Source organism: Microtus oregoni, unplaced genomic scaffold, assembly GCF_018167655.1.
Source record: "Microtus oregoni isolate MIOR12 unplaced genomic scaffold, Mior012 000058F_ref0000040, whole genome shotgun sequence".
Classification (NCBI taxonomy): Eukaryota; Metazoa; Chordata; class Mammalia; order Rodentia; family Cricetidae; genus Microtus; species Microtus oregoni.
The window spans coordinates 9632701-9645434 of record NW_024543834.1 but is presented as its reverse complement, the minus strand read 5'-3'; the positions used below and the strand labels follow the sequence as shown (position 1 = coordinate 9645434).

At 42.7% G+C, this 12734-nt stretch overlaps 1 protein-coding gene across 2 annotated transcripts in view; it reads right to left on the bottom strand.

Annotated features, from left to right (window-relative positions):
* Ldah (lipid droplet associated hydrolase) overlaps positions 1–12734 on the bottom strand; it is a 62180-nt gene that overhangs the window by 40662 nt on the left and 8784 nt on the right. Inside the window, exons 2-3 of one of the 2 annotated variants that reach the window (XM_041639419.1) lie at positions 11674–11829; positions 4144–4287 (exon numbers count right to left, since the gene is read on the bottom strand). In XM_041639419.1, coding sequence (XP_041495353.1) covers positions 4144–4287; positions 11674–11827 — 298 coding nt within the window. In that variant the 5' untranslated portion in view covers positions 11828–11829. The remainder of the gene's footprint in view (positions 1–4143; positions 4288–11673; positions 11830–12734) is intronic. The other variant, XM_041639420.1, reaches the window with a different exon arrangement.

The following is a 12734-nucleotide window of genomic DNA, read 5'->3' as shown; positions in this document are numbered from 1 at the left end:
TCCTTCTGATTCCCTTAAAAGTTCCCAGCTGTCACTAGGTTCCCACTCTTCTGCAGTGCGTTACAGTTCTCAGTGGAGTCTCAATATTGACTGCCATGTTTATTTTAAATCCTCTATCTGATTGTCTGAAAATCGGCACTAGGCACATCTGAGTTTGGTTAGGAGTCACAGTTTGTTTAGTCTTCTTGACTTTTTCTTGCCTTTTACGAAGCCTTGTAACTTTATGACTGAAGTTGGACGTGATGTGCCAGTTCTAGGAACCGAGGGAAACAGATCCTTGCATGAAGCTTGATGTCAAGGTGGCCAGGACCTGAGCTACATTTAATATCCGTCAGAGGCTTTGGTTCCCTCCACGTCTTTGCTTTTCCACCCTTCTCACAGTTGGTTTCCCCTAAGCCCTCCCGATCTGCTCCTGTGTCTTGCAGTGCACACACCTTTGTTATATCAGAAGTCTATTGACATGGGGTAAAATACGGGAGGAAAGTGATCTACAACCTTATACTTAATGTCATGGGGGGCGGGGCTGAGACTCTGTCTGGGGAAAAAAAATACTTTTCAAATTACTTTCTTCTCTATGTTAGGCAAGAAGACCAGGAGCCCTTCCCTCGGGTTAGACAAGGTCTGGCAGAGTCTCGTCCCCTGGAGAGTAGCATTTGCTATTGAGAATTCTTTGGGAATGCTGTAAAATGATTTCTTCTCTTCACTCCTCAGGAAAATCCTGAGGTTTTTCAGTAATTCTCAGATAATTACTGTGTTAGATTTACTGTCATGACAAAGATCCCATGGAGATTAGCTCATGGTTTCAAAGGTTTCAACCCATAGCTGTCTAGCCCTATTGTTTTGGGTATTTTGGATAAGACCATCTAGGCAAGGAATGGCAGAACAGAACTGTTGGCTTCCTGGTGACTGGGAAATAAAGAGAGGAAAGGGGAAAAATAACCTCCAAGGTTATGACCTCAATGACCCACTTACTCCAAAACGGTTTACCACCTCCCAAGATGCCATTATGTTATGAATCCCTAGATGGAGTGGTGCAGTCATGAGGTCAGAGCCCTCCTGACACAATCACCTCCCATAGGCCCTACCCTAACCTCTGAAAACTGCTGCACTGGAGACCAGTCCCTCAGCAGAACACTCTGGGGACATTTAAAATCTAAACTATAATTGGACATGGTGGTACACTCCTACCACCCCACCTCTAGAGAGGTATAGGCAGAGGATTGCAAGTTTAAAGACAGCTTGAGCTATTTCACGAGACCTTGTCTTAAAATATAAACAGACAGGGCTGGAGAGATGGCTCAGAGGTAAAGAGCACTTGTTCATCTTGCAAAGGACCTGGGTTCAATTCCTGGAATCCGCATGGTGGCTCACAACCACCTGTGATTCCAATCCTACCTCTTCTCACCTCCTCAGACATCAAGGGCTTATATGGTGTGCATGAAGGCACCACACCACACATAAAACAATGAAACAAATCTAAAAAGCAAAACCAAACAAGCAGCAATCTACAACCACAGTCACTACACTGCCTCACAACTGAAGGAGGAGTTCCTGGAGGTAATGCTCAAGAGAGCGTGGGCAGTCCCCTGAGGGCTTCCATTGACTCTCTACACAGCCTGCGTTTCACCTGTGCTCGGCAATTCACCGCAACCTCCATCTGTGTTTTCCCGGCTTAAGGTTTCCCTAAGATTTCAAGTAAGCTGTCCTTCCATGGTGGAGCCACCTCCCCAGGTTGTACATGGCATTGGTCCTGCTGTCTTGAGTGTCTGACATAGCTAAGAAAAATCACAGATTTTCAGATTGTCCATCTTCTCGCTGTGAGGAGAGGAGCAGTAGATTCCAAGCCCAACACATCAGAGATGAAACTGGAAGTCTACTACTTATTGTGGAACAATTCTACACTACGTCCTTTTCTCGGTGCATCATATTTGCCAACTATGATTTCCGAACAGGAAGAAGCAGTAAATAAATGTTGTAAAGCACCTTTATGCAAAAAAAGTATATTACTCATGTTTAGGATACACAGCTTATCATTACATTTTTATAAGGGGTTTAAAAATAATTACAAGGCTGCACACCTTTAATCCCAGAACTTGGGAGGCAGAGGTAAGCGAATCTCAGTGAGTTTGAGGCCAGCCTGGCCTGCAAGAGCTAGTTCCAGGAGAGCCAGGGCTGTTACACAGAAAAACCCTGTCTCAAAAAATAAAACAAAATAATAATAATAACCAAAAAAAATCACTGAAGATAACACCCACCAACTGACAGTTCTCGTGGATTTAACTCAACCTGGGTACGACTGCTGGGTGACTTACACAATATTAAAGTAGCACAGAATCTGGTCTCTCAATGCTAACATGCCAATATATTTACTTGAAGTTAATTTTTGATCATAACAAAACAAAGCATTATGTTATAATATTCATTTTCAAGTTTAAATTATAAAACAGAAATTCTTAAACATTTTACTTAGCATCTAAATTTTACATAAAAGGCATATAAATAATTTTAATTTGAAAAATGCAATATTTACTTCAAAAGATGAATAAAATCATGTATTAGTCATTGGAAGTAAGAGATCATCTATAAACTGTAAAGTTATGAACAAGATAAATTGATATTACTTCTCTTAACTGCAACACTTCCCAAAAGCTAGGTGAATATACAAGGTATTCAGAAGAGTTCACATACATAATCATAATGACAATTATTTTAAATCAGACAACAACTGTATGTGATATGATGGAGGGTGGCCAGAGTACACAGTTAAAAAAGAAACATAATCAAACTATCCTTGATAGCATGTAGATCACTCACAGAGAATGAAAGGATCAGAAATGTATAATCATAAAGAATACAAAGGTAAAATGTTGCTGTATCTTTAAAACAGAAAGAGAGACCTTTGAGGACCAGGAATGAAACAAGCAGTAAAGCTCCTCTCTCCCCATAGTGAAGACTCTTGAGTTTGACATCTGTTGGGAATTTAATTATGTATTTTCCCTCATTTATAAGATCTTTAGGAAAGTAAACACGCTAGAATTCTACGGGTAAAACACAGGTAGCTTGCAATGTACAATAATAGCATTCCTTTCCCTGCTAAAGCATCTAGCACGTTAGCACACAGAAGCCCCGCCCTCCCTTCTCCAGACAGTGCGGAGCAGCAGCCCTCCTGACCCCGCCTCCTTCCATGCTCCAGACAGCGGGGAGCAGCAGCCCTCCTGACCCCGCCTCCTTCCATGCTCCAGACAGTGCGGAGCAGCAGCCCTCCTGACCCCGCCTCCTTCTGTCCTGCTCTACTGTCACTCCTGCTCGCCTCCACCCACACATCCCAGACCCAGCCGGGCATCAACACATCATCGATGATCTAGTGATTACACCCCCCCTTTACCTACAGATGTGGTAATACTAGAGACTGAATCCTTTCTGGGGAGCACTCTAATGGGGCTACTGTATGGATCTCAAGAGCTCTTCCCACTATGAGGAGGGAGTGGACTTTCCTTCCCAGTATGCATCACCCAGGGTCTTCACCTTAAACCTTTCAGCCTTGAGAAATTACAACACACACATGGGCTGAGGATGTGGTCAGTGTTGGGGTACTTCCCTAGCACCACACGATTCTAGGTCCAATTCCCAACCCTATATCCCCTCCAGCTGAAAGCAGAAAATTATGAGAAATAAATTTACTTGTAAGTTACTTAGTCAATGGTGTTCTACCACAGCAGTTCAAACTATGGCATCCGTTACATCACCAAGTCTCCTCTAACCCCTACTGTGGATCAGCAGGGCACTCTGTCATGTCACCACTCTGACCAGGAGGGAGAATGCATCTCTAAAGACCACGTTTCATTCTTTTCCTCCAGCATTTCTTCTAGTCCACTTTGGACGCACATTATCAATAACTATACGGCTGGTCACTAGTTAGGAAGTAAAGAGGGAGATTCATACTCAAATTGTTGGTGTGTCCAAATCCTTATAAAAATTATCTGCAAAAGACAAACTAGCTCTAAAATTATAAAAAAAACGTGGCCTCTGGGGTGTAAGACCACGAGCAGAGGTGATCACTTGTGAACCGTGAATGCTGACAGCCTTTCTAGAAACATGGACTCACGTTCACTGCCAGTCAAGAAGGTGTTAAGAAGGACATACCCTCTGGTGCTGCTAGAATCTTCTTATCTTTGGGAGCCAAGGCAAACCCAGCATGAGAGATCATCCACACCGGGAAGCGGCCTTTCGTCAGAGAGTACAAGCTCTTCGCAAATGGCAGGTAAAAGGGGGAAAAGCCTGGGTTACCTAAGAAAAGATAAGATTGTTGATTAGAAAGATGGCAGACCCATGCGAGGTGATGTCAGGCCTGAAAGAGGTCGCTCTGGGCTTTCTCACAAATCCAGTGACAATTCACACTTACACTTAGGTATCATAAGAAAGATCTTCACAATCCAAAGCATAAAAGTAACATGGCTTCCCACTGCTACCAGAATAAAGCCCCAAAGCACTAATACTGTCTCTATGGAATTTCAAGTTCTGACCACCTCAGCTATTCTGAACAAAAACTAAAATTAAAACAAACAACAGTAACAACAACAAGAAAAAAAACAGGCCAGTCAAATCAATGTTAGAATCTTGCACAACTTTAAATGTTATCTTTCCATTTCAAATATTTGGAGTGTGTGTGTGTGTGTGTGTGTGTGTGTGTGTGTGTGTGTGTGTAATGGACCACTGATGGACATATACACTACATATGATTTTTCTTGTGTGTATACAGAAGGTATTTTTGACATGGATTTGGCATAGAGGGACAGAATAATCAATATGATATATCTGCAGGGTGAAGGACAATGAACTAGGGGGTTTGAGCCTGCAATCATCATTTGTATAAATTCTTCATTGTTTGTAGCCCTTTCCACAGATGTCCACTTTTACCTTTCACCTATTTCTCCACTTAATCTATTTCTTCACACTGTAAGGTGCTCTCTACTTTAGCTGAACACGGTCTTTGGCAATAGTGTATAAACCACAATTGCCATCCACACCAAGGGTCCACATCTTACAGATCCCTAGATAGCTCAGCAAAGTGGTTGAGAATTAGGCTGCCTGGGCTGTAACTCTGGCTTTCCCTGTGAACTGTGAGCTTCACCAAGTTATTATTCTCTCTGTGGTTTGACTTCTCATTGATGAAATGGGATAAAGTACAATGTACATGATGCTAAGTGAATTTATAGACATATGACATAGTTCAATACTGCTTGAAACACATTAATAGGTATATAGATGCTAACTATTCCACATGCACAGCCTTGTCTGCCTACCATGGTACTCTGTAATGGTTTCACCATCCATATTGATACCTTGCTTCTTAAGTTCTAAGCCATCTTATGGTCATGATGACAATTTGCCAAGTAACATGAAAACTTTCTCAAGCCAGTGATGTGTTCTTTGGTCACCTTCCTGGCTACTGTGCAGTTGAAGAAGAAGGAATGGAGAGGGGGGATATCAACAGAAGTTGGATACCCACTGTGTATGTGGATGGCGCATCTTCATCTTTATAAATGTAAATATGCAGAATAGGAACGCTGCTTAGCATTAAATACAAAACAGCAAACTCGACTTCTTTTCTTCTATAGCCAGTTCCATGAAACCACTAATTACATAACGTAGCCCCCTGCATTGATCTAAAGTGCCTTCAGATCCAACACTAAATTTCTATTTATTTTAACCTGTTCTCCTTTGCTAAAACAGCCTACCGTACACCATTCTGCATGTGCGTGCGTGCGCGCACACACACACACACACACAGGTGTGCATGTTCATGGTTTAATAAATGGTGAACAAATCCTTCCTCTTTAAGCTTTCTCAAAGTAGTTGAGTTCATTTTGAAAAATCTTCTTGGGCTTCTGAGTGAAGTTATACTTAATTTACATAATACTCTAAAAAGACCTGAGATGTCACTGAGTATAGCTGTGGTGCTTTGAACAAAAATGGCCTTCAAAGAGAGGGGCACTATTAGGTGTGGCTTTGTTGGAGTAGCTGTGGCCCTGTAGGAGAAAGTGTGTCACTGTGGGTGTGGACCTTGAGGTCTCTTTTGCTCAAGCTATGTTCGGTGTAACTGACAGTTCACTTCCTGTTGCCTGTGGATCTCGATGCAGAACTTTCATCTCCTTCTCCAGCACCATGTCTGCCTGCATGCTGCCATGTCTCACCATGATAATGGACTGAACCTGAAATGTGAGCTGGCCTCAGTTACATGTTTCCCTTTATAAGAGTTGCAGTGTTCGTGGAGTCTCTTCACAGCAGTAGAAACCCTAACTGGACCAATAGCCTTCTGGGAGTGTTTTCTGTCCCGCAGCGATACTTTACAACAACTAATCAACATATGCCTGGAAGCATCACTGGGTAACCCTCAGGACACCTTGGGTTCTTAAGTCAGCGTTTTACACACCCTAAACTCAGTCTTCGATGGAGCAATAAGAACAAACAGGTTGTGCAACTTTTGGCACAAGTTAGAGAGTCATTTGGGAAGACGGAATCACAATTGAGAAAAGGCTCCCACCAGACTGGCCTGCAGTGCATTTTCTTTGCTGATGGTGACTGATGTGGGAGGGACCAGCTCACTGAAGGTGACGCTACCTCTGGGTTCGTGGTTCTGATGCTATAAGAAAGTGGTCTGCTCAAGCCAAGTAAGCAGCACTCCTCCATGGCCTCTGCTTCAGTTCCTGCCTTGAGTTCCTACCCAACTTCCCTGGATGATGAAAGAGAAAGCTGTAAGATAAGATAAACCCTTTCCTCCTCAGCTTGTTTCTGGCCATGGTGTTTTATCACAGCAATAGAAACTAAGATCTTCTGTGTGCCTGACTAGAGTTAGTCTTACAAAACACCGAGAATGCAGGAGGAATTATCGTTAGAGGTAAGCGAATGAAGAGCCATTTATACAAAATTTGGCACTAAGTAGACACTTAGTAAATGGTAGCTGTTATAACTATTATTACAATTAATGCTAAAAACATTAGGTACAGCAAACCCAATGACAGGGTATATGAAAACATTTGAGAACAAGATAACTATAGAACAGCCTTTTCTGCCTATCTCAGGATGTAAGTTTGGGTTCTGCCTCTTATTTACAATATGATCTCAATTAATTCTCCTTGCTTTAATACAGTATTTTATTACCACCAAGTAGAATTCCAACTACAGCATGCTCAGTCTCTCTGTCAGTATTACAGCTTCCACTATATATTACTGTAACCATTACATTTATACTGGGCAGTCACTGTTTGGAAGTCACTGTGCCATACAAAGGCATGCAAGGCGCTCCATGGAGTTTATACATGAAGAGAGAATAAAGACATAATCAAATGGGTGACCTGATTCACACATGTGATAATTTGTACAATTAAAACAAATAGATCAGTATGACTTTAAAAAACAAACAACAAACCCAAGGTCTGAGGAAGTGACTTTTTTAGCTGAGGTCCAAAGGGTAAAATGAAAGTCGTGAAGAAATAATGAGCTTAGTTACTAAAGCAACAGAAGTGGTCCTCCACCCTTGGCTCTTCTCGTTACATCCAATAGCATCACGACTAAGGAATATGGCTAAGAAGCATTTACACAGAAGGGAGACTGAGGAGAAATAAACCAGTCAGGATCTGAGGACCATGACAGGAAATTTGCCCTTTAGTCTATCAACACAGGATTAAGAGGGTTTAGGCATGATTATATTTCAATCATTTCTTTTCTTTTTTTTTTTTTTTTTTTGTCCCACAGCAATGAATAAAATTTATTTAATAGATAAAACCTTTTTACATTTTTTTACTTCTGTGTCATGTTTACTTTTTTACTCAAGTTTAGTATTAAAAAAAAGTATTTCTTAAGGAAAGTGTCCAATTCATATAAATCCTTTTTAAAAAAAAAAAAAAAAGGATCAATCATTTCTTTTCAACAGTAAAAGAATAATTAGAAAACATTAGATGTTTGGTAATTTAGACAAAATAAGCCACTTCCTATAAAGATGGAAAACATCTCAACTTATTCAAAAAGAATTAGATCATTTCAATAGACCTACTATGAACTAAAGATTGTGGTAATTTACACAGAATTGGCCACTTTTTATAAAGATGGGAAGTATCACAGCTTATTCAAGAAGAATTAGATAATCTCTATAGGCCCATTATGAACTAAAGAAAGTCAAACTTAAAGACTGAAGAGCTCACAAACAAATCCAGACCTGCAAGGCTTCACTGATGAATTCTGCCAAGCATTTAAGGGAAGAAATACTATCAGTTTATATGTATTCTTTAAGAAAACATGCAAGGAAGAAATAGTTATCAGCTTATTCTGTGAGGTCTATATCACCATCACACCAAAGCCAGATGCAACGTCTAAAAAAACAAAACTACAGGTCAGTATCACTGTGAACAGAGATGAAAAATTATACAGTAAGGGCCCGCAAACTGAACTCATCAAAAGGTTAAAAGATGAACATTGTGACTGAGTAGAGTTGATCAAAGGATGGCACCATTGATTTAACATTTAAAAATCAATTGTATCTGTCATACTTATAAACTGAAAGATTCACACGCTCATCTTAATAGATACAGGAAAAATGGGACTTGGGATATATTTAGTAATAGAGCTATATTTTTAAACACAACATACATGAAATACTGAATCCAATTCCTAGATTCTGTATACAGTCTTTGCACCTAGTGAAGCTAGTCTCTTTCCATTGCTGTCTATTTTTCAATGTATTCATTCTCTTTCTCCCTTTGGAGACAGGGTCTCTCACACTCTAGCACATCCTGGCTACTTACTGTGTAGACTGGGCTGTCCTCAATCAAAGTCCCCCCGAATAAAATAAATAAATGGAGGCTGCTGAAAGTGGCATGCTGGAGAAAACACAAAACTCTGGATGACTTCACCCAAAAGTGTGCGCCCTAATTTTCCTGACAGTTTCCGTAGATGAGGCCCCAAATAAAGGTACGGGAATCCTACCAACTCACACGCAGAATCAGCCTAGGACTCTGAGGGATCTGAGGAAAACAGTGAAGGCCACAGAGGAACAGAGCAAACATAAAGGACACATCTGAAAATCCCAAAGTGCCACAAGAAAAGAGATCACGGGACAAGGAATGTGTCGCACTTCCCGGTATCCGCAGTGCCTCCGCTAACTGCTCCCTCTACCTCCTCACCACACAGCAAACATGGCTTCCCTCACTCACTGCTGTCTAACACTTCACACACCTCAAGGGCAGCAAGCACTTTTCCGCAGCACACTCAGAAGAAATGAATCCCACTAGGTGGGGGAGTTCGGGGGTTTCCCCCTTCATCAACGATTTCACGTTACTTTAAGACTTACTCTGCCCACTCCGACCCATCAGCTTTTCGGTCACTCACACATCCCTGGGCCCTTAAGTGACAATTCTCTTGTTGCACACATGAAGAGATTTCAAAACCCAGATGAATTGGGTCACCACCTCTGCCCCACAATTTAGCACAGTTATCAAACCCAAAGGACTTATCTGCATCAAGTTTCAGCAACAAGTTCCCATAATGTGACCTGGTGTGCACAATGAGGCCCTGGAGGAAGGGCCTCTGAAGAATGACTGTGCCACCCCCAGACTTTCTGGATCAGAAGTCAGTGATGGGACAAAGGAGCACTGTGTATCAGGCCCTATCTCGCACTCCGACACAGACTGTAAGAACTACAAGCTTAGGCCCTTTCACCAGCCAGAAACAGCTAACAGGCAGAGGACCCCAACCCTGAGGACCCTTCTCCAGATGAATCTTGGGCGCTTTTACCCCTTACTTACAATATGCCTGCTATTCTAGCACGAAGCTGCTCAAGAACCCAACACCTCTTTTTTAGAAGATAATGCCTTTCATTCGGCAGACTGCTATTCCACCTATCGTCCTCAAGGGGTCGCCGCACCCTCCACGAGCACCGCTCTCAGAAACCGACTTTGACCCTAGCAGAACACAGGCATGGGGGTGGGGCAGGAGCTATTACACTTTCCCCTTAAATCCTTTCACACTTGATCATTTTAGTGGTCAAACTTCCTCCCTCCCTCTCTCCCTCCCTCCCTTCCCTCCAGCTGCAGGACAACACCTCCAGTCCAGGATGACTAGTCCACTTAATTTCTTTACCTCATTCCTGCCAAACCTCAGCGACATAGAGTAGTACCTGCTATGCCTGCAACTTCAAACTCTCATTCCCTACCGGCAGAGTATGTCTATTTTTTATTTTAATACATGCTACCAAACAGATTTTCAAGGATAATGTTAAATCCTGGACGATTGCAAGCTTGTTTCCAGAAAAGGTTAGGCCAAAGAGAGATAGCGGCTCAGAAATCTTAGCACAGCTGGGCATGGAAGTCCCATGCTGAGGCGAGGTTAGGCAGTACAGCTGAGCAGGGACATCTCAACTCCTTTCCCTGTTCAGCTCTGGACATTAGCAGACAGGCTCTCACTTCACACAGAAACATGGGAGAAGATTCCTTCCCAGAAAACAGAATAACTGAAGGAAGAGCTACAGATTCTGAAAACCAGAGACTCAAAATGAAACGCTGAGTTATACTCAATACTCCACAATGAGGCTTTCCCAGGGAGCCCAAACATTCTTATTAGCCCGGGTGTGTTGTAATTTTTTTTTATTGAAAAAAAAAATTTCCGCCTCCTCCCAGTCTCCCATTTCCCTCCCCCTCCTCCCACTCCTCTCCTCCTCCCCCCACTCCTCTCCCCCTCCCTCTCCAGTCCAAAGAGCAGTCAGGGTTCCCTGCCCTGTGGAAAGTCCAAGGTCCTCCCCCCTCCATCCAGGTCTAGGAAGGTGAGCATTCAAACTGCTTAGGCTTCATTTAAGCATAGGTTGTCATGGATCTTGGGGTCCCTAGTCTAGGGCATGTGCAGAAACCCCGCCTTTGTATGTAATGACCATCTAAGGAGAGAGCAACAGATGATCAGCTCTGCGCATGTGCAGAAACCCCGCCTCTGTATGTAATGGCCATCTAAGGAGAAAGAGGAACAGATGATCAGCTCTGCGCATGTGCAGAAACCCCGCCTCTGTATGTAATGGCCATCTAAGGAGAAAGAGCAACAGATGTCCTCCAGCCTGAGGGATTCTCCAGACAGTGAAAACGCATGGCATGCAGAGCTGTTTTCATAATCTTAAAGGAAAAGATGATTTTGGCCAGTTTGAACATTTCCATCCAACCCAATAGATGCAGAAATAAAGACAAAGACACACCGCCAGGGAGCCTTGCCACATGTGACACGCAGAACACAATTTCAAAGTTTATTGTTGGCAACCAACTAGCTATCTCTGACAGCGACAGAGAAAAGTCACAAACGGCCAAGAAGAAAATCACAGAATATAAACTCCACATTAAATAGATAATCATTTTAAGGAGGGAGAAAGTTGTTAAAAACTTAAACTTTGATAAAGATACAAAAATAAAAACGTTTATAAGGGAAATTACAACGTTGTGTATGTGGTACCTTCTCTATACGACAAGGCATCTCTGTATAACAGAGAATATGGAAAATACCAATGTAAGAAAAAAAGCGCATGCCCAGAGCAGTAACCATGGTTGTTATCAGGAGTAATTTAATTTCCCTCTGGTTCTCCAGAGTTTACCAACAACAACTCTGCAATCAGAGGTTCTGAGTATCTGTAACAGTGAGACTTACCTGGAATAACGAAGATGAGCAGTTTCGGCCTGGTGACACTCTGTTCATCAAAGAGGTTAGTCCAGGGCCCACATTTTATAATCTGGGTTTCAACTCCACCACAGAAAAAGAATTCCTCACGCACAGGGATTTCTTCTTGAACGTCTGAGTCCATCGCTAAATAAAAGGATGGGGGGCAGGTATGAGAAATAAAATAAAGACCGAGCAAAAGGCTGTAGTCTCAGCCCTCAGGAAGTGGACGTGTGAGATCAAGGTCAGCCTCTTTAGCTACATAGAGTTAGACACTAGTGTGCAGACCCTGTCCCAACCTTTCCCTCCTCTCTCCCCATCCCACAAAAGGCAGGAAAATATAAAACCTTGAACCAAAGACAATAATGAAGAATTAAAAAGGGTCATTTCAAAAACACTCAGAAGAGAATGCCACAGGGCATGTCCCAGGTGCAAGACTATTCAGCTGTCTGCATCCAAAGACTGAAAGGCAAATTCAAACAACCATAAGGGGTTTCCTGAGAAACAGGCAGTCACAGGTCAAGAATGAAAAAGAGGTCAGAAGGGAGCCTGAGTCAAAGACAGATTAGCTTTTTCCCCTGTGGCTGTCTCCAGTTGGAAGCCACAGTGCCCTTGGATGACTTCCCTCCCCTAGGCTGGCATTCTCTGGTAGCTCAGTGCCTCACCTGAGATGGGCCCTCAACCTTTACCTGGCAATGGCTGGGGGAAAGCTCAGCTCTCCCAGGATGGAAAACACTGAGTTCTTTATGCTCATTCTAGTCACTCTCTTCTGCCCCAATTCTGTAGCACAGTCTTGTGTCATGGAAGCACCACATCATTGGATTGTGAAAGAGGCACAGGGAATACCAGGACATGAGGCGGCAAGCATGCAAGATTCTCTTGAATCACGGTATACATACAAACTGGAGACTCTGAAATCTTTAAGTAATTCCCCCGTCTCCGTTTTTGCCCTCCCTGTCTGTGGGCACCAGGTCTCAACACTTCAAGACTCTGTCCCAGCCTTCAGGACAGCCTGCGCCTCCCCCTCGTGCTACCCGGTCCTTTCCTTAGCA